Source organism: Callorhinus ursinus, unplaced genomic scaffold (assembly GCF_003265705.2).
Source record: "Callorhinus ursinus isolate GAN/ISIS: 27379988/994484 unplaced genomic scaffold, GSC_fseal_2.0 scaffold71, whole genome shotgun sequence".
NCBI classification, from domain to species: domain Eukaryota; kingdom Metazoa; phylum Chordata; class Mammalia; order Carnivora; family Otariidae; genus Callorhinus; species Callorhinus ursinus.
Genome location: NW_027397133.1, coordinates 5154785 through 5176868, shown reverse-complemented (window position 1 = coordinate 5176868; position 22084 = coordinate 5154785). Strand labels below are relative to the sequence as shown.

Sequence of the window (22084 nt, the reverse complement as noted above, 5' to 3'; positions counted from 1 at the left end):
CTCCTTCTTTATTCTCATGGTGCTAAAAAAATATATGATTGCAAGATTTTGACTTGAAACTCTAGGCTGTTCTAACTGCTAGTAACAAAAACCTAAGCAAAGCAAGAAAGAGAACATGTTCTGTCCTCTCCTACAGCTTCAGAAAAGTGGACTCTGCCTCATGAGACTGTCTTGTTAATGTATTCCTAACAAAGGAGTCTTATAAGACACCCAGACTTCAAAGATGGATTGTTGTTGCATCCTCTGACAGCCACCTTCAAACTCCTGTATTAGTTTGCTAGAGCTGCCATAACAAAATATTACTGGTTAGACTGGTGGCTTAAACATCAGGAATTTTTTTCTCATGGTTCTGGAGGTGGAAAGTTCAAGATCAGTGCTGGCAGAGTTTGTTTCTTCTGAGGCCTCTCTTTGGCCTGCAGATGGGCAACATCTTGCTGTGTCCTCAGATGGCCTTTGCCCTGTGTGAACATATCCCTGGTGTCTTTTCGTCTTCTTATGGAAGTCCTGTTGGATTAGGCCTCTACCCTTATGACTTCATTTAAAGTTAGTTACCTCTGGGTAATTGAGCCTGGCTGGCTTAATCAGTTAAGCGTCTGACTCTTGATTTCAGCTCAGGTCGTGATCTCAGGTTCATGAGATCAAGCCTCACGCTGGGCTCCGTGCTCTGCATGGAGTCTGCTTGAGATTCTCTCTCCCTCTCCCTCTGCTCCTCCCCCACGACTCATATACACATGCGTGTGCTCTCTATATATAAATAAATTAAGTCTTTTTTTAAAAAAGTTAATTACCTCTTTAAAGGTCCTGTCTTCAATACAGTCACATTGAAATTTAGGGCTTCAACATATGAATGGGGGGCACCACAATTTAGTCCATAACACCTCTAAAACCTGGACTGCTTGTCTTAATAATTTGTTGCCCTTGCTAATAATATGTACACCAACACTCCCTTTTCCTGAAAAGTACAAAGACTTGGGAGTTTTCATTGTCACTTCTCTCTTCTCCCACCCTCGTGGAGTAAAAAGAGCATCATAATTCTGCTAAACCTTCTTATTCAAGCAAATAGTGTCGTGTCACTTAAATTCATGTTTTCCTCCTGTTGATCTATGGGCTGTGGCTGAAACAGCAACGCAAGAAAATTGCATTCACATGGGAAATGCTGGTGCACCTGTATTTTCTAAATGTTGGGAGAGTAGGTCTGGTGCTGTGACATTCTCGTGCATCTGATTTGATTTAGGACTGGACTGATTCCAATTCTGAGAGGCTCAAAGGGGGCAGACCCAGCCCAGGGAAAGAGAGCTAGCTGGGTGCTTTCTGATGGGAAGGAAAAGAAAGCCGATTCCATTAGGCCCCACAGGCTGAAGATCTGAAGCTTCTGAACTGACCCACTGGGGGAATTGCTACTGCCACCATCATAGAAAAGTTGCTACTACTGGAGTTGTTGGCTCCAGAACCATGCCACACTTGCTAGATTCACACTGATAAGAGCCTCTCAAAATGCACAAAGCCAGTCACTGGTGGAAAAAGACACCAGCCTCTCCTTGACTGTGCTTGTCAGAATCCATGCCAGAAGCATCATAAGCACCCCCATTTCACTTCTCCTTTCCAAATCTCATGAAGTATGTCACACTGGCAGAACCCTGGCTTCGAGGGAAGTGAGGAAGTGTGCTTTTAGCTTACTGGCCTCTGTAGCACAGAAAGGCACACCAGAAGAAAGAAGGCTTGAGCAAACAAATTCACAATCTAAAACCCCTGGGACATTTTCTCTTCAGCTTCCTACATCCAGGGGGAAACCCATACCTGGTCTTTCCCCTGCATAACAGAGCCTGCTTTGGAGAAAAAGCTCCAGATAATCTCGGGTTTCTTTGCAACTGCTTTTCTACCAGCAACTAGGTGGAGACTTAAACTCTCAAAGAATATCACCCTTCATCCTGGCCTAAAGGCAGAACCAATAGAGAGAGATGCAGAAGTAAAAGAGAGAGAGGAGGCAACATGTTGGCTTTATTACCCAAACACTAAAGAATATCAGGAAACATGACTGAGTTGTGTGGCCCAATGGGTTTGACATCCCCTCCCCTTCTTTTCCCTTAAATTGAGCAGCTTAATTTAGGATATAAATTTGGCTTTGTGTAACAGATTCAAAATAAGAATAGCTTTAATTACATATAAATATATGTAAATGTATTTCTCTCTGCTGTAACAGTGCAAGCTGGTGTTCAGCTCTGCTCTGTGAAGGTGTCAGGAGCCTGAGCTCTTCCACCCTGTTCTTGGCCATCCCTATGGTGTTGTGCTTGTCCCCATGGTCAAAGATGCCACGCCACCATGTCCCCACCCTAGCCTGAAGGAAGGGAAAACAAGAAAGGAAGGGCCCATTCCTTTAAGGGCATGACCCCAAAACTGCACTTTTGCTCACATCTCATCGATCAGAACGTGGCCTCTGGGCCACACTTGCTGCAAGGGAGGCTGGGAAATGTAGTCTTTATTCCAGGCAACCAGGTGCCCAGGGAAAACTTCTTTAACTGTGAAAGAGGGGGCTAATAGATCAGGGGTGAGGGCACCACTAGTTTCTCTTACATATAATCATACTTCCAGGAGGCCCTTTATCACATGGCAGGAGGTAGCAGGCTACAGTGGACTCTTTCAAGAGACAGGCAAATCCATGGAGGGAGGGGGGGTCTGAGCCACGCAAGCTCAGTATCCTCTCCTAGACTCATCAATCTCATAACAAGGAAGTGGGACAAAAGCTGTAGCCTTATTCCAACTCCAGGTTTCTAACTGGGACACTATTGGCATTTTAAGTGAGAAGAATCTCTGTCGCAGAGGACAGTCCCGCCTATTATTGCGGGACGTTTAGCCCAGTTAAACATCAGTACTGTTCTGTCCTCAGGCATGGTGATAACCAAAACGTAGGCAGATATTTCCAAACCCCCTGGAAGGAGCAGGGGTTGCCTCTGACCAGTCTTTCCATGGAAACATGAAACACGTGGGATAAGACCTCTCCCTATCCAAACCTAGCCCCTGGCGGGACAGGGGGTCCTTTTGGCCTTCCAGCTGTCTTTCACAATTCAGCTTTGTCCCAAGCCGCCCAGCACTGGCTATCTGTCCTGTTATAAGTGAAATCATGCTTTACTGCTCCCCTCCAACACACCGAGCCCTTTGCACATGTGCGCATGCGCATGCGCACACGCGCACCAGGAGACATGAATGATGATGTTGCACGGGCTCAAGGAGCCAGGAATACAGGACCTGACCAGTGTCTCAGGAAACTCATCATCCCAGGACCGGAGGAAGTGAGGCTGGCTTGGAGTGAGGGTGCCTTACAGGGTTTGGCCTTAGACAATGTATTTAACCACACTCATTGTATCTGTTTCCTCGTGTGAAGAAGTGGAAACAATATCTAATACCTATGGATGTTAGGAAGCCCAAGTGACTAAAAGATGGGTGTATATAATGCTTAAGATCATGGACTCTGGAAACTAGCACCGGGGTCTGCCCAGTCATGTACCAGCTGCATGGCCTCGGATAAGCTAGCTACCCGCTCTGTGCCTCATTCTCCTCCTCTGTAATTGGAGAATGGCATCCCCTGCCATATGGCGCTGTGCCCCACTCAGAGTCAAGTTCTCCATAAATGCTAGCATTTGTCATTGTCAGGGTCATGACCGTCTCCTCTAAGCGGGACTCCTGTTCTTTTGTAAATGCTAGCAATTGTCATGATTCTGTCCTCCAAGTGGGACTCATGGTCTTTTTTTTTTTTTTTAACTCTAGACATTATTCACATCTCACCAATTTTTCCATTAATGTCCCTCTTTTGTTCCAGGATCCAATCCACGATCCCACACTGCATTTAGTTTTCATGTCTCCTGAATCTCCTTTGTGACAATTTCTCAGTCCTACCTTGTTTTCTCATGGCCATGATCATTTTAAGGAACACAGGGTATTTTGTAGAATGTCCCTCAATTTGGATTTGGCTAAGTTTTTCTCATACTTAGACTGGGGTTCTGGGTTTGGGGGTCGGGGAGAATACCATAGAGCTGAAGGGGCTCTTCCTCTTCTTCTTCTCCTCTTCCTCCAACACCCCCTCCCCCTTCTTCCTCCTCCTCCTTATTGTTGTTGTTGTTCTTCTTCTTATTATTATTATTATTATTTCTTCTTCTTCTTCTTCTTCTTCTTCTTCTTCTTCTTCTTCTTCTTCTTCTTCTTCTTCTTCTTTCTTCTTTCTTCTTTCTTCTTTCTTCTTTCTTCTTCTTCTCCTTGAAGTGCCCTTCTTATCATATCATTTCGGGGCCTACATAATACCCACATGACATTACTAGCCAGGTTGAACTTGCTCCATTGGTTAAGTTATCTTACTCTAATGAAAGAGAAGTGACTCATTAGATGTTATATCTGCCATTTGCATTCTGTTTTACTTCTTAATTAATCCCTTCCCCCAAGTTATCTATGGACTTGACGATGGTTTGTTAAGATTTCTGCAAATGTAACTTAGCTATTTCTTGGAGTATCAGCAAGGGTTGATTTCAACTCCATCCTACCTTGACTGGACCATAAAGGCAAGCTAGGTACATGATTGCTCCTTGTCCTCTTTTCTCTCTTCTTCTTCTTTAAATAATTTTTAAGAATTTTAATGGTGGTTTTAAAAAAAGCTCAGGACACAAAATTTACCATCTTAACCATTTTTAAGGTACAGTTCGGCAGTAAGTATCTTCACATTGTTGTGCTGCGGATCAGGGCTCATGTTCTTTCAGTGACACACCAAAATTTTTTGCACAGTTATGTGGACAGATGTGTTTCATTTTCATCATTATATTTTTGCCGTCATCTGCACTGATGCAAGTAGCCTATTAGGATGCACTTTTGTGGGTGTTATTATTTAAAAACTGAGTCAAGCTTATTTTAGATGAGCTGTTTTTAAGTAAGATATTGAATAAATAAATAAAAGTGCAGATGGGGGTACATATGGAAGGAATTAAGATGTGGTATAAGAAAGGCTGAGGTTTGGGATACAAAGACCTGCTAAGTCCTCCTCCTCCCCCAAGGCATCCCTTACCCATCTTCAGTCTCCACTAGATCCTGAATCACATGCTCTCAAAAAGCTCTGTTTTCACCTTTCCTTTCCATCAGAGTTCTTTGGGAAGCAAGTAACTAAATCGCAAATCAAACTTCCAGGAAGATCTAGGGGAATATATAGACTCAGATGACACAAAAGCTGAAAGATGAGGGCCAGCTTCAGGCACAGATGGGTCTAGGTGTTTAAATGAAGTCATCAGAAATCTGTCCGTCTACTCTGCTATGCTTTCTTATGCGTTGGCCTCATTCTAGGCAGCCTTTCTACTCATGGTAGAAAGAGGGCCCCCAGCTGCTCCACAGCTTTGGAGCCAGACAAAAAGAAAATGTTTTCTGTCCCTTCAGCTTTGCAAGCCAGAGAGAAAGAAAATGCTTTATCCCCCAGAGTTCCAACAGAAGACCTCTGTTTGCTTTTCCTGGGCCTGTGTTGGGTGGTGTGTCCAGGTATCACTGAAGCACGGGGTTGAAATTCTCCTATTGCTAGGCTAGGGTCACGTGCCCAACCCTCCCCCAATCACTGTGGTTGGAGGATGAAGTGCTCTGATCTGGAACCATGAGAAGGCTGGTTTCTCAAAGCAAACTCCAGATGCTTTGCCCCAATAAAAGAGCGTGAAAGCTGGATAAGCTGAAATGCCAGACTCCTCACCCATAGACGGTTATTAATCGTGTTGCAGATATTTGCTTATCACCCACTGGTAGTCCCCTGGCCTGGTTAATCGCCCCAGCAAGCCTTCACAAAAATCATTTTTAAAAAAAGGCAGTATGGGTAATGTTAATAAAGATATTACCAAGTCACTTGATAATGACTATTCTCAAAGACTTGTGTGTGAAACTTTGCCCCAGGGTAGAAACCTGGACCTCTTTGGGAGGGAGAAGCATGAGCTGCTGAGTCAGATAGGAGTTCAAATTCCAACACTCCCATGACACTCACTCACTTAGTCATTGTTCATTCACTATAAAAGAAATTATTGAGCACCCATGATATGCCTGGCACTGTTCTAGACACTGTGGACACAGCCAGACAAAATCCTTCCCGCCTGATGTTCTAGAGAGGTGGGTGTGGGAATGGGGAGACAGATAATAAACAAGTGGACAAAGAAATGAATAATTTCAGACAGTAGTAAATATTGGAAAGAAAAGAAAACAGTGTGCTTTGCTAGCAAGAAGATGGGGCTTCACCTGCCGCAGGCATTAGGGAAGGCCCTTTGGAGGAGTTTCTATTTGATTTGAGACTGGAACAATGAGATGCAATCAGCCATAAGATGACTTGTGTAAGGTGCTAAGAAAAGGGAGCAGCGAGTGCTAAGGCCCTGAGATGACTCTCTCCAAGAACTGACAAAAGCCATTGTGAATAGCTGTGTGAGGTTAGGTGAACTACTTAGCCTCTGTGAGCCACTGGAAAAAGAAGATGATCATACTGACCCCGCAGGGTTGCTATGAGCATTCAATTAAACAACAATCCTTAAAGGTCAACTGCTGTGCCGGGCATGTGGTAGGTGTTCAATAAATGCCAGCTGTTCGTTTGAGCAATACAATTATGGAGGAGGAAAGAATGGGTCCAAAGGATGAGAGAAAGAAGTTTTTGTGGATTATTCTTCCAGAATCCAAAATTCAGGATATAGTAGGAGCAAGGCCCTGAGAAAGGGCTTCTGAACATGCCTCCAGGACATCCCGGATACCTATAACAATACTTCGCATTATTTTAATAACTACTGCCATTCATCGAGCACCTGCTCTATGCCAGGCACTCTGCTGGGCATCTTGATGTCCATGGGCCCCTCTGACTCTGAGGCAGGCACTATTATCAACATCCCCATTTTACAGAGGAGAGACGTGGAGTCTCAGAGCTGATAGTCACGGAGTCTGGAGCCAAGTCAGGAGGCAAGCGAGGCCCCAGCCACCTCCTACCTGATGATCTTTGGCCATTCCTCTCCTCTGATGTGAAGTGACGGAAGCAGGACAATTCCGCCCCACCCTCCCATCTTCATCATTCTCCAGGCCAGGAGGGCTGGAAGGGGGCGGGGGCAAAGAGGGAACGAGCGAAACCCTAAAACCCCTTCTCCCAGAATCCCGCCCCTGCGTGCTCCCCACCCACCACTACCATAAAACCGGTGCTAGAGAAGAGTGCTGGTCCGGGAGGTGAATTCCCAGCCAAGAGCAGGAGCCAGGCAGGGAAGCGGGGGTGTGGCCAGGACGGGGGGCGGGGCCAAAGCTGCGTCCTTGACTTTGAGGTCTAGGAGGCCCCGCTCCTGACAGGGCGACCTCCCCTGCGCAGCGCCTGGACAGAACGAGGCATGAGGTGTCCTCTGGACGCCGGACCCGGCCACAGCCCTGCCTGGAAGAGGCTACTTCTAACAGGTGCGTAAGGAACATTGGCTTCACCCACAGGTTGGGGACAGGGAGAAGACACCCCCAGGGAGAGTCTCTATCCAAGTCAGAGTTGCCCCTCTCAGAGCTCTGCCTCTAATCAGTTGAGAGATGCACAAGAGCTCTTGAAGTCCCCCCAAGAGGCCGTGCTGTTGACCCTTTTTACCAAGGAAGAGAGGCTCAGAGAGGGACAGAGTCACCTGTCCAAGATCGCTGGCTGGTGAGGGTAGAATCAGAATTCAGGACCAGGACCACCCCCGCCCCGCCCTTTTTCACCGAGCTCCCTGGCTCACCCCAGCTATCTACATCTAATAATAATTTTTAAATAATAATAATATGATAGGGGCACCTGGCTGGCTCAGTTGGTTGAGTGTGGGACTCTTGGTTTTAGAGCAGGTCACAATTTCATGGGTCGTGGGATGGAGCCCCGCCTGGGGCACCACTCTCATCGCAGAGTCTGCTTGAGGATTCTTTCTCTCTCTCTGCTCCTCCCTCCACTAGCATGCACTCTCTCTCTCAAATAAATAAATACATCTTTTTAAAAATAATAATAATAGGGGCACCTGGGTGGCTCAGTCAGTTAAGCATCTGCCTTCAGCTTGGGTCATGATCCCGGCATCCTAGGATGGAGCCCTGGGACGGGCTCCCTGCTCAGTGGGGAGTCTGCTTGAGATTCTCCTTCTCCCTCTCCCTCTCCCTCTGCCCCTCCCCCTGCTCGTGCTCTCTCTCTCTCTCTCTCTCTCTCAAATAAATAAAATCTTAAATAATAATAATGGTGATTATAAAATAACAAGTCATAATATCAAGAGGTCATATAACTGACTTCTTCTACATGCCAGGCTGTTCTAAGAGCTTTCATGTAGTAACATTTAATTCTTAACTCTATGAGGTAAGGGCTATATGATCCCCACTTCATAGTGGAGGAAACTGAGGCACAGAGAGATTATGTGCCTCCCCCCAGGCCACACAGCTTAGAAATGGCAGAGGGAGAATTTGAACCCAGGTGGTCTGGCCACCAAGACCGCACTTGCCAAAGACGACACACATCCACCTCTCAGAAGGTAAATGAATTGCCTCCTTTTCCAGGTCTTAAAAGGTCAGGTTCCATGTAGTTTCAAAACCCCAAACTCCACCCTGTTTAAAGCTTTGCCTCATCCCCAGCTGAGGCCTGTGTCCGACTGTAGTAAGATTCTAGGCCTGTTTCTCTTTGTGTCCTTCCTCCCCACCCAGAGATGTGGTCTGTGGCCCTCTCAGGGCCACAGGCAGAGGGGAGGAAGTCCAGGAAGGGGGCAGGAAAGTTTCTACTTGGCTATTTTACTTGTAAGGTGGAGTCAAGCCCTTCTGTGTGGTTGAGGCACCATTGCTGCATCCGTCTGGTTGGGGGACACTTTGAGGACCCTCTTCACTGCAGAGTATGTTGTTGTGGCTGCATGAACTGGGCCCCCCTAGAGGCTCACCAGCATCTCCCGGCTCCCTCCAGCCTCTTTCTGCCAAGGTCTGCCCTTGGGAGCCCTGTCCCATGAGGGGCTTTGCCAGACAGCCTCCAGCCGGCTCCCTGCCGAGGCATCCACCACTGCCTCATGGGAAACATGAGGACACATTTGTCATCACATGGAACACTAGAGGCGTGGGTCATTTCCACTCCAGCCTCTATTCCCTCTGCCCCACGGGCCCTTTCCACTCCATCCCTCACTTGGACACCAGAAATAATAAGTGGCAGAGTCAGGGTTAGGAACCCGGGTCTAGTGGCCTCAAAGTCTCCAAGTGAAACTGTGACTCCACAGCAGCTGGAGGAAGTGTCGCCGAGACGTGAGGTCTTCTTAAGGTGCCTTGGGGACACTCGTTGAATCACCAGGCACCTGCGATGGTGTCAGAGTCAGAACTCCATCCCCGAATTCAGATTGGGTGACCTGAGATCTTCTACTTCAATAACTGATTCAACAAACACTCCTGAGCACCTGCTGGGGACCCAGCTTGTGCGGGGTGGTGCTGGGGACAGAGCGGTGACCAAGACAGCCCCAGCCCTGCTCTCTTGGGGCTCACAGTCCAGAGAGAAGACAGACCCATCCCCCAGTGGGTAGGGCAGGAATGTGGGGGACCCAGAGAAGAGGGCTGAGGTCTGAAGCTGGGGAGGTGCTGGCCAGGGAAGGCCCTTTTCAAAGCCGTTAAAATCAAAGTAAGAGCTCAGAGAAAGGTGGCGTCGCTCATGCAAATTGCATCCCTGTGCCCTTTGTTTCATAAAAGGGGAAGAATGCAAATTTTTCTTTTCCGTCAAGATAGAAAAGCAACACCCTGAGCAGGTCCTGTTTATTCCCATCACTCTGTGGCTAGAGCTTCCATCACTCCATCTCCTGAGGTCCCTGCCCGGACACAAGTGTAGTGTCTATCACCAAGCCTCCCTGAGGGTCAGGGAAGGCTTCAGAAGGGGGGTGCCGGAGCTGAAACTGGAATCACAGCTAGATGAAGAGTTAGAGGGAACAGCATTCTAGGGAGGGGGACCCACATGTGCAAAGGCCCAGAGGCCAGGGCAGCTGCACAGAGTTCGGTCTGCCTGATGCAGACAATGAGGGAGGAGTGGAGAGAGGAGCGTGGAGTTGTGGGAGGGTGCCAGGCAAGGGGATCTGCGCTGTGTCCTGAGAGCACTGGGGAGCCACAGGAGGCTTATGAGCAGGGGAACAGGAAAGTCACACCAGGGGCACCTGGGTGGCTCAGTCGGTTAAGTGACTCTTGATTTTGGCTCAGGTCATGATCTCAGGGTCATGAGATCGAGCCCCATGTGGGGCTCCATGCTCAGCAGGGAGGCCACTTGAGACTCTCTCTCCCTCTGCCTCACCCCCCCCAACTCTCTCTCAAATAAATACATAGATCTTTTTAAAAAGAAAAATCACACCAGCTGCCGACTCGAAGATAAAAGACTCAGTGAGCCCCCCTCACCCACCCAGAAGGCCCTGTAATGGGACAACTCCCAGCTCTCCACTTTTGACCTTGGCTCTGAGACTCAAGCTCGCTGTGCCCCAGTTTCCCTGCCTATAAAACAGACTAGTGCTGATCTCAGAGTTGTAGAGGGGACCAGTGAGGTCGTGGTTGGGAGAATCTGGCACAGTCCCTGGCACGCAGCCAGCAGGGGGTGTCAGCTGACCCCCTGCCCCGGAAGCTGCCCTTCTGAGACCTGTCACCCCGGGTTCCAGAGCCCAGCACTGTCTGTATCTGATGCTGCTGCCCTGGGAGTCATTCGCTACCACTTCTCATTCCAGGAGAGAGCTGATGTTTTCACGTTTGTTCTGTAAGTGGGAATTTCTGATCCTTAGAATGTAACCACTTAGTGTATTGCTTTTGTTTTTAATCTTTAAAAGACATATTTACAGCACCCCAAGGACTCGCAATTACAGAAGCAAGAATGGTAATAGTGATGATAATTATAATGTCAAGCATTGATTTGGCGTTCACCTTGTTGGCACATTGTTCTAAGCGCCCTTTACAAGCATTAGATCAGGGCTTCTCAACATCGGCACTACTCATATTTGGGGTCCAATGCTTCCTTGTTGCTGGGGCTGTCATGAGCATGGTAGGAGGCTGATCAGTCTCCTTGGCCTCTACCCATTGGATGCCAGTAGCACCTCCCCCACCCCACATCATGACAACCAGAAAAACTTCTAGACGTTACCAATGTCCCCTGAGGGGAGCAAATCATCCCCAGTTGAAAAATCACTGGAGGCATCATCATTCCCATTTTATAGATAAAGAAACTGATGCTTGGAGAGGATAAGTAATTTTCCCAAAGTCACCAGAGCTAATAAGTTTTGGGACTTGCACACTGGCAGTCCAATTCTGGATCTTACATTCTGGTGTATGTGCACTGTGTGTGTGTGCGCGCGCATGTGTGTGTGAAAGACTATTGAGAACATTTATGCTCTCTTACTTCCTTTATTCAAATTTTACTTAATTTTTGAATGGGTTGTATATTCCCACGGTTTAAATCTCAAAGATACAGAAAAGACCTTGAGTGAAGTCTCTGTCCTCGCCACCCATCCAGTTCTGAGGCTTCCCTCCCCGCCATCACACACAGAGAACCACTGTTTTTGTGTATCCTTCCAGGGTTTCTTTGTGTGTTTATAAGAAATGCAAATATATATTTACTTTTCTCCCATTTTTACACCAAAGGTAGCATACCATAAGAACTATCCAGCAGCATGCATTCGTAACTTAACTACATACTATGGAGATCTTTACCTCTCAGTTCATGCCATTCTGGACAGAGTTCTTCCTCATCCTTTTGTACAAGTGTATCATTCCACTGTGTGAACGGACCATAATTTATTAAATTGGTTCCCGGTGGACGGGCACTTGGATATTTCCAATCTTTAGCCATTATAACTAAGGTGTGGCAAATGACCCTGCCCATTAGTCATTTTATATTGAGAAAGTGTATCTGTAGAACACATTCCCTGACGTTTAATTTCAGGGTCAGAGGATATGGAGGGCACCCGGGTGGTTCAGTCGGTTAAGTGTCTGACTTCGGCTCAGGTCATGATCTCAGGGTCCTGGGATCGAGTCCTGTATCAGGCTCCCTGCTCAGCGGGGAGTCTGTTTCTCTCTGTCTGCTGCTCCGCCTGCTTGTGCTCTCTCTCTCTCTCTCTCTGTCAAATAAAAATATAGTCTTTAAAAATAATAATAATAATTTGCATTTCTCTTACCATGAGCACAGCTGAACATTTGACATTTCTATTTTCTTTTCTTTTCTATGAATGGGCTACCCACATCCTTTGTATATGTTTCTGTTAGGTTACTGATATTTTTTTTTATTGATATCTCAGAGCTTTTTACATATTAGCAAAATGAGCTCTTGGTCTGTGAGATCTGTTGCAAATCATTTTCCTGGTATGTCATTGTTCTTCTGAGTTGGTGGGTGGTATTTGTTTTTTTCCACTTGGCTGAAGTTCTTTACATTTTCCCCTCAGATGTTTCAGTCTTTTATGGCTGGACCTTGTGTTCTTGCTGCCACAGCCATCAATCCAATGGGAGGCAGAAGAGTGGGGTGGGTAAGTGCATAGGGTCTGGAGTCAGACCCTGAGGATTTCACTCCAAGCACTAAGCCACATGGAAATTTAATTAAAGGAAGTGAGAGCAACTGGGGATGGTGGGGCACACTCACCAGTCTACTTTACTGACAGAATTTTGCCTGCCTGGGTGTGGCTCACAGCCCTGCTGTTTATCACCTATGACATCCTGGACAATGGTCTTCAATTCTCTGAGCTTCCGTTTCCTCAGTCCTCCTGGGGGTATAATAATTGTGTCACTCAGGGTTGAGGTAGAAAATGGTCTACTCAAAAGGAGTAATGACGGGGGGTTAATATAGGGACTATTTGCAGAGGTGTAGGCAGGACATAGGTAAACCCACCCGAGATTGTGCAACACCCAGGGACTAGCCAGAGCAGAAAGCTGTTACTTCCTCTCTGCTAGAAGCCGTAAGAGGAAGAGCAGACCCCCAAAACCCAAAGACAGTGGTGTATGGAGAGGGACACCAACAGCAGCCTTATTAGAGGGACAGAGCCGACCCACGTTGATGGAGCAGGGAGGGAGCTGTGGGACCAGCTACTCAAGGTCACTCCCATTGGCAGAAGCCAACCCAAAGCAAAAGACATGGGCACCTAACGATGCAGCTCAAAGAAGTCAGCCTCTCAGGAAGCAGAGCAGGGCAGAGGTCAGAGAATGGATCTGTAGGATACCCTGAATAATGTGTGCTTGGTGGGGTCGATGAAGGAGTAAGTAAGATAATATATGTTCATTGCTTAAAACAGTGTCTGGCTTGTAGAAGGTGCTCAGTGAATGTTCCCTTTTATTTCTGTTTTTTTAAGATTTATTTATTTTAGAGGGAGAGAAAGAGAGTGAGCAAGCAGGGGGAGGGGCAAAGGAAGAGGGAGAGAGAGAGAATCCTCAAGCAGACTTCCCGCTGAGTATGGACCTCGAGCCCAGGACCCCGAGATCATGACCTGAGCAGAAATCAGGAGTCAGACACTTAACCAGCCGAGCTATCCAGGCGCGCCCCCTACACTATTTCTGTCATTATCACTGCTATCAACTCTTGATGTGCCACACTCCTCGCAAGCTCAGGAAGGTTTATTTGCTGGGGCATCATCTCGCCTTTGGTCCCATTTGCTCCCTCTGCTCTCTCCTCTCCCTTCCCACACCCTCCAAGGCATCCTGATCGCATCCTGCACCTGTTCTGCCTCCTTGGAGCTGCCCGCCCCCGCGTCTCCAGACCCCTTGACCGAAGGAGCCAGTGCCCGCCTGCCTGTCCCCGGAAGCCTGAATGGTGTTCTCTCCACTTCTTGGTTCCAAGGGCACAAGGCCCGGCCAGAAACCATGATCTTCTCCCCTGAGGGCTTCCCAGGGCCCAACCACATCGGCCAGGAGACACTGGACACCCAAAGCAGCCTGATCATTGGAAATGCAACAGCTCAAGACACAGTGCTGGAAACCAGCAAAGGACGCAGGAGTGCGACAGAGCAGATACTTGGCCAGGGTGAGTGGGGCTGAGAGGGACCGAGTTCTCAGGCAGAGAGAGCAGCAAGGCTGGAGGGGCAAGAGAGATCTGGAGAGCACAAGAAATTGTGCACAGAACCATGTAGGGGGTGCAGGCCACGCGAGGCTGTTGGCTTTTCAGTGTAACTTGGGAAGGCAGGTAGAGCTGGTGGTCGGCAGGGCTGACCATGTGGGGCCTGAGATTTCCGCTCAACAAAACACTTACCGACGCTGATTCTTACATATGCATCAAATCTTTTTTTAGTGCCTTCTCTGTCCTGGGTGGGGCTGGGCTCGTGGGCAGGGACATGCAAGAACCTAGCCTAGGAGACAGGTAGGGCTCCCCAGAGGAGGGGCCATCCGAGCTGGGACCTGTAAAGCCGATCAGGAGTTTGCCCCGTGAAGAGTGGGAGAAAGTGCTCTCTTAGAGAGGCCAGCTGGAGTAAACACCAAAAAGCAGGAAGGACTGGCTGCAACTTACTGAGCCCTCGATACATACCAAACACAGGGGATTTCACAACGACCGGAGAAAGCAGATGCTCCGAGCACCAAAACCATTGCACAGGTGAGGAGCTAAGACCGAGAGGTGATGTCAATAGCCTGTGGTCACCTAGAAGCAAAAGGCCAAGCTGGGATTCTACAGGACTCTCTTTGGTCCTGGAGCTTATCCCCTTTCCCACGGCCTCTCTAGCCCAGCACCATCTTCAGGGTACCAAAGGTGGGGAGAGCTCCCCCACCTCCCGTGCCCGTGCCATGCTCAGCCTAGAGCTTGTGCAGCCTCTGAAACCAGGACAGCCTTGCAAAGACGTGGCTGCCCCACCAGTGACTAGCCTTGTGTCTTTGCAAAGGTACTTCCCATCTGTGTACTTCAGTGTCTTCATCTGTAAAATGGAGTCACGGTAGAACCTACCACATAGGGTTGTGTTGAGGATTTCAGGAGTAAATCTGGTGTTTTTCAAGCTTTTCCATCGTGACCCACAGTGAGAAATGAACTTCACATCATGACCTGGTGTGTACGTGTACACACACACGCACGCGTAAGACACGTGCCATAAAATAACAGTTATTGCTACAAGCAGTGCATTCTGATAGTTTCTATCATATTATAGTTCATGTCACATTTCAAATGCTGATTACCACTTTTTTTTTAAGAGTTTATTTATTTATTTGACAGAGACACAGAGAGAGAGGGAACACAAGCAGGGGGAGTGGGAGAGGGAGAAGCAGGCTTCCCGCGGAGCAGGGAGCCCCATGCGGGGCTCAATCCCAGGACCCTAGGACGATGACCTGAGCCGAAGGCAGACGCTTAAAGACTGAGCCACCCAGGCGCCCCGATTACAACTTTCTAAATGATTTCGCCCAAGCATGGATGGGTTTCACTCACTCATAACCGGCCATGAGTTAACATGTGTTTGGAACGGCGTTTGGCTCCTAGTAAGAGCCAGATCCAAGTGGATAGTACATTGATTCTTGTTTCTACACCTGGTGGGCTCTTTCTCCTCCTGCCAAGCTTAGCTGAGACACCACCTCCTCCAGGAAGCCTTCCGCGAGTTATTGGTTTGAGCTAAAGTTCTTTTCACTATCATATTGCACTGAAATTGGAAATCAGCTCAGTGTGGAGGCTCCAGGTACTCACCATGACATCAGACTTCCAGCTTCAAATACTCGCTGTGCCTCTCTCTGACCATGAAGCCTGAGCCTAAGAACCCCTGGACCTCAAGTCTTTAACCTGGAAAGAGAACTAGTATGGATGCCCCACCTCTGTAAAGAGGGTTCCCAGCAGCCAGGCGCAGGTCCCGAGCCTTTGGAGACCCCCTCTTGACTCCTCTCTTTCTCTCCAATCCATCAGCAAATCCTGTGGGCTCTGCTTTCAAACTAATCCAGAATCTAGCCACTCCTCCCAGCTCTTCTGCCTCACCCTGGGCCAGCTGAGGGCTGGGCAGCTGGGATATTTATATACCAGCCCATGCCAGTCACTGCATAGTGCCCTGGCTGTGCCCATCTCCCAATTCTCTGCCCTGCTTCCTCCTTGGCCAGAGCAGGCTCTGGCAGCCGCAGAAAGTGCCCAGGCAACAGGTGCAATGTGGCAGTTGGAAGTGGTGAGGGTGAGGGTGAGGGGCTGGGGTGGGGGCACCAACAGCTCTGCCACGCCCCATGTCTGGAGCAGCACTGGGCACCAATCAGGAACTCCAAACACATTTGTTGATGAATGAATGAATGTCCCTGTGTTGGACAAAAGAAGTGCTCAGCCTCTTTGAGGGGTCTCCATCCATGTGGCCTTGCTCTCTGTTTGCACAGCCAGCTCCAACGGAGTGATGCTGCTGACACTCCCCTATGTCTTCGAGGGCGTTATCCAGAGTGACCTCAACTACTCAGTGATCCTGGAGTGCCTGGCTTCTTCTATCACCCCCAAACCTGTGCTGCACTGGACCTTCAACGGGGAGCCCTACAAGATTGGGGCTATGCTGATCATCCGGAGGTTGTCCCTGGAACATCTGGGCACCTACGTGTGCACAGCCAAGAACAGCCAGGGACAGTATCCCTCCTATCCTGTGACCCTCTCGCTGCCACGTGAGTCCCCCGCCCCCACCCCAGACTTCTGCATCCTTGGTTGCATTGAGCCACCTACAGAGCAGTCCACTCTGAGCCCCTCTCCAGCCAAGATGTCATCCCGTCCTTCCATCTGCCTGGCAGAGTGGGGATTATTAGCCCATTTTACAGAGGCTGCAGCTGACAGAGATGAGCTCAAACAAAAGCTCAGCTCAGGATCTGGAGCCAGCGATCTGGATCCCAGCTCCAACTATTTGCTGGCTATGTGAACTTAACCTCTCTAGGTCTCAGCACATACTGGCAAAAAAAAAAAAAAAAAAAAAAAAAAAAAAAAAAGGCAGGTGATAATGAGTGGTTCTGAGCACAGGCTTTGGAATTTGAATTTTGGCTTCACCACTTCCTAGCTGTGTGACTTTAGACCACTGCCTTGACTTCTCTGTGCCTCGGTGTCCTCATCTGTAAATTGGGAAAATAATAGCGCCCACCCCAAAGTATAGTTGTGAGCATTCAATGAGATAAGGAGGAGAACAGCTTAAAATAATAGTGCCCAGTGCTACTGGACACTAGTGAGAGCTCAGAAAGCATGAGCTAGTATCGTGGCTGCAATTACCATTATCCATATTATTATGAATCTTGTGACTATTACTGTATGCGGTGGCACGTGTGGAGCCCCAAGGGGCAGTAACAAGAACAGCCTGTTGCGATCAGGAAAGTGGTCTGGGAGCTGGTTAAACCTGGATTCAATTCCCGCCCTTGTGCCTTCCTGGCCAGGTGACTTAAGATAAGTGACATCCCTTCTCTGAGCCTCTGTTTCTTCCTGAGCATAATGGGTGTGACTGTGTATACCTCTGGAAGATTGTCATAAGGAGCAGAAATAATACATGAATGAGGCTAGCAGAACACCTGTAGGAAAGCAGGTGCTTAAAGGGCACCTGGCTAGTTCTGTCGGTGGAGCATAAGACTCTTGATCTTGGGGTCGTGAACTCAAGCCCAACGATGGGCGTGAAGCCTACTGAAAAAAAAGAAGAAGAAAGAAAGCAGGTCCTTTAAATAGCAGCTATCCTCATGAATATTATTTTTCGTGTATTTATGCATGGAGGAGGAGAGGCCCGGAATGAGCTAGAATGGTACAGAGGACCTGGCCAGTAGAGAAGTAGGGGAGGGACTTGGGCAGCAGGGAACACATGAGCAAAGGTCCAGAGCATGGAAAAGGCAAGGGTGATGGAAAGTCTGGCTTGGCTGGGCCCCAGAGAGCTGCCATTTCTTCCCAGCCAGGCTTTAGAAGGAGCTTCAGGATTTGGTTTGGGGGTGAGTCACTGGGAGAAAAAAGTTTAAATCCTGTAGCAGCAGGTGACTCTGATATGTTCATTGAGAATGACTTTCAGTTCCCCCTTTATTCGTCCATCAACTATTCTGGAAATGTTTGTTGGCTGCCTACTACATGACCAGCCTGTGCTGGGTGGTGCTGGGGACATTCTGGAGACAGCCCTGGCCCTGTCCCCACACACTAATGTTTGAGTGGGGGACAGACCGGTGGGGGACTGACCCATCCACAAACAGTAATGACCAGAGTGGGCAAGACTGGGGTGGGGGAGCCAAGGGGCCACCTGACCCAGCAAGCGGGTCAGGGAGGGCTTCCTGGAGGAGGGGACATCTGAGCTGGTACTAGGATACATAGGAATTATCCAGGCCAAGGGGAAGAAAATGGCATAAATAGCATTCTAGGGGGTACAAAGGCCAGGAAGTAGAAGAGAGAGGTGAGCCCAGAAATTGAGTAGAGTCCAGTGGAACTAAGTTAACAAGGTAGGGAGAGAGAGAGAGAGAGAGAGAGAGAGAGAGCTGAGGCTGGCCTCCAGGAGGAGGCTGGGGTGGAGGCCAGAGGATGGGGAGGAGGCAGTAGACTAAAGACACGTTCAGGAGGTGAAATGGTGGGAGGCGGCAGTGTGGAGGGAGGATGGCTTCTCCAGTCTCGCCCCTTCTTGGTCCCCAGAAGACAACGTGGATCCCACAGACGCTGAGCCCATTGAGCCAGACCCCATTCTCACTGTGTCAGGAGAAGCTGCTATCGGCCTCCTCGTCGCTGGAAGTATAGGGGCCGTGGTGCTGATAGGAGGCATAGCTTTGCCATCATCCAGAGCATAAGGTATGTGCTGCCCTTCACCTCTGTCCACTGCCTGACATCCACTCAGCCCCTACAAGACACAGCTCACTCTGCAGCAAGACAGAAACCCCACCAGCAGCCTCATCCAAGAGGCTTTAGACTCAGAGAGGAGGATACCTACCCTTGACGCATGCACGCAAAGTTAACCAGGGAACAAAGAGACAGAAAAGGATTCCGGAGCTCGTCTGCCTAGGTTCGAATCCCGGCTCTATTCCTTACCCACAGTGAGGCCATAGGCAAGTTGCTCCCACTGTCTGTGCCTCAGTTTGCCCATCTGCAAAATGCCATCCTTGGGGCTGCTGTGAGGATGAAACAAGTTACTATTTCTCAAGCATCTACACCTGTGCCTGGCATGTGGTCAGTGCTGTATTCAGTCCTTCTACACATATCCATCCAGTGCACACTCTGCCGGCGCTGGGGAAGCCCTGGGAATAGCAGCCGGAGTCCTGGACCTCAGGATCTTGCATCCTAGTCAGAGACACCAGCAATTCACGTGATGACCAAGTAAAATATAGATTTTGGATGTTGGATATCCAGCATGTTGGATAATGGTGAGTGCTAAGCAGTGGAGTAAGGCTGAGAAGTAAATCCAGGGTTGGGGTGGGGCACAGCTTAAGTCAGTGAAGGCCTCCCCAAGAAAGTGACATCTGAGCTAAGACACTGAGCAAAGGAGGGATGGATGTCAGTGGATGTCTGGCAGAAGGGCATACCCAGCAGGAAAAATAGCCAGGGCAAAAGGCCCTGAGGTAGGACTTCCCTGGTGAGTTCAAGCAATAGCAAGGAGGCCAGTGTGGCTGGAGTGGTGTGAGGAAGGGAAAGAGAAATACGGCATGAGATCAGGGAGGGAATGGGGGTGGGGGTGGGGGTGGACAGAAAGTGTAAGGTCTTGCGGGCCATATAAGGACTTGGCTTTTGTTCTGAGTGACATGAGAGCCATGGAGGGTTTAGAGCAGAGGAGGGACGGGATCTGACTTATATCCGACTTGCATTTCATTCCTAGATGTATTAGCTATTACCGTAATACTATAATATCTTACCACGTATTGAGTGCCTATTACGTGCTTGCTAAACATTATTCTATTTAATGTCCACAAGAGCTCTGCAGGGGTTGGGGGGAAGGGGGAGGGGCGGTGGTGGATAAGAAAGAAGATCTTGTTTTTGTCAAAGAGGGAACTACGGCTCAGAGAGAAGTGACTAGCCCCAGACCCCACAGCTAGAGAGGAATTCGAACCCAGAACCCTGCCTCATTCCTAGTTCTCGCCCCTAACCTCAACTGCCTCTTTTCCTGCCATAACAACACAAGCCTTCATAGCTTATGTACTGCAAGCTGACATGGTTTGCAAAGGCCTTGTGGATCAACTGGGAGAGGCTGGGGCCAAGTCTCCAGTCCCTGAGTCCCATGTGGAACCTTCCATGGGTGAGGGAGGGCCAGGCTACTGCCTGAATCCCCTGCATCAGCCTCGTCGCTGTAGCAGCTGCAACTTCCTGGGCCCTCAGGAAGTGCCAAGAGCCTTCAAGTCACAGCTACTCCAAGGGATGGGTATGTTCTTGTCCTCATTTTCCAAGTGAGTAAACCAGAGAAACTCACCTTGCCCAGCGACACAGCTGACAAATGGCTGACCCTGAACCAAGCCCAGATTCAAATCCAAAATCATGTTCTTAGAGGGGAGGGATGAGACATCCAGTCCCTGCCTCCATGAGCAGGCAGGAGGGGTCACTTCCTCTCCTCCCACAATTTTGGCCAAGACGTTTGATGACGGACGGACGCTGACGGCAGCCAGGAGGAACCAGCCTCTTCGAGTCATGGCAACCTTGGAGATGAGGTCATGAGGACAGGCGTGGCTGTCTTGCCCCTCCCAGTGGGGAGGAGCAGTCGTTGGGAAAGAGGGGTATGGGCTGAGGGGAAGCCCCACACACATCCACCACACCCAACAAGGGCCAAGAGAGATCCCTGCTGTTTGCAGTTAAGGCCCTGGGCCTTGAAGCCAGGCTAACTAACCTCCTACCCTATCCGTAAAACAAGGATAAATGGTAATTCCTACCTCAAAGGGAAAGTGTGCAGATTACATGACACAGCAGGAGTAAAGCACTGCAAATAGTACCTGGCAATGGTAAACCTCCAAAAAATGTCAGCCACATTATGATGATGATGATGGTGATGATGATGATGACGATTTCACTCTCTCTCTCTCTCTCATTATAGGACTAACAGACAAAGAATACAGATATGCTGCTGAAGTGGGCACTTGTCTGTCAGCCTCAGAGGTAATGCTGGGAAGGGCAGCAAGAGAATCCTGGGGCTGGGACCAGATGAAGTTCCTGGGGGCTCCAGATGAGACCTCCTCCTTCCTGATCATTTGTCTTTGGGATGTTCTCATCTTGCAGAGAGTCCCAGAGACTGCCTTTCTCTCCCTCTTGCCAGCTGCCAGTGTCCCATCTGCCCAGCTCACCAAATCCCTGGAAACCACCTACACAAGCAGTCCATATTTCATAAAATTTGCGGGCTGAGAGCAAAGGATACTCACTTAAGTGGGCCGATAAAAACAAAAGGAGGAATTTAATACAAGGATCCAGGAAGACTTCCAAAACTCTAAGGGTGTATCAGTTAGCACCCTCTGTGTAACAAACTATCCCCCACCAAATTTAATGGCTTGAAAAGACAGCCATGGATTTAGCTTACAATTCTGCAGGGTTTTCAGTTTGGGCTGGGCTCAGCTGGGCCATTCTTCTGGTCTCTGCTGGGCCCACTCATGCACCTGTGATGAGTTGGCAGTTACCCAGGGACTGTCTGGACTAAGACAGTTGTCTGGAACAATTAACCTGTCCTCCACATCATCTATCATTCTGTAGCAGGCCGACCCAAGCTTGTTCACATGACAGAGGCAGGATTCCAGGAGTGAGAGCAGAGGGGCAATGCCTTTTAGGGCCAGTGTTAAGAATGGCACATCATCATTTCTGGGGCACCTGGGTGGCTCAGTTGATTGAGCAGCTGCCTTCAGCTCAGGTCATGATCCCGGGGTCCTGGGATCAAGCCCCATGTTGGTGGGGGGGGGGTCCCTGCTCAGCAGGGAGTCTGCTTCTCCCTCTCCCTCTGCCTCTCCCTACACTCGTGCTCTGTCTCTCAGATAAAAGAAATCTTAAAAAAAGAACAGCACATCATCATTTCTGCCACATTCTTCTGGCCAAAGCCAGCCACGTGGCCAGCCCAGATTTGAGGGGTGGGAAATGGACACCACCTCTTCATGAAAAGGAAAGAATCTGTGGCCATTTTTTTCAAGCTCCCACTGAAGGCAGTGCGTGACCAGAAAACAGGAACGCTGCTGGAACCAGGGCAGGGCAGGAGCTTGCTGCCCCTCTCGGCCCCCAGCCCTCACCCCTTGTCACCCTCCTCTCTGGGTACATGGGATTCCACAGTTCTCTCTC

The 22084-nt window shown here is 49.0% G+C and overlaps 1 protein-coding gene across 1 annotated transcript; it reads left to right on the top strand.

Annotated features, from left to right (window-relative positions):
* Positions 1 to 7316: 7316 nt before the first annotated feature.
* On the top strand, positions 7317 to 21768 carry IGSF23 (immunoglobulin superfamily member 23). Its single transcript, XM_025849447.2, is given in 6 exon segments — positions 7317 to 7419; positions 13625 to 13951; positions 16249 to 16521; positions 18491 to 18616; positions 18619 to 18643; positions 20865 to 21768. Coding segments are annotated over 6 exon segments (849 nt in total). The 5' UTR covers positions 7317 to 7355; the 3' UTR covers positions 20899 to 21768.
* The last annotated feature ends 316 nt before the right edge of the window (positions 21769 to 22084 follow it).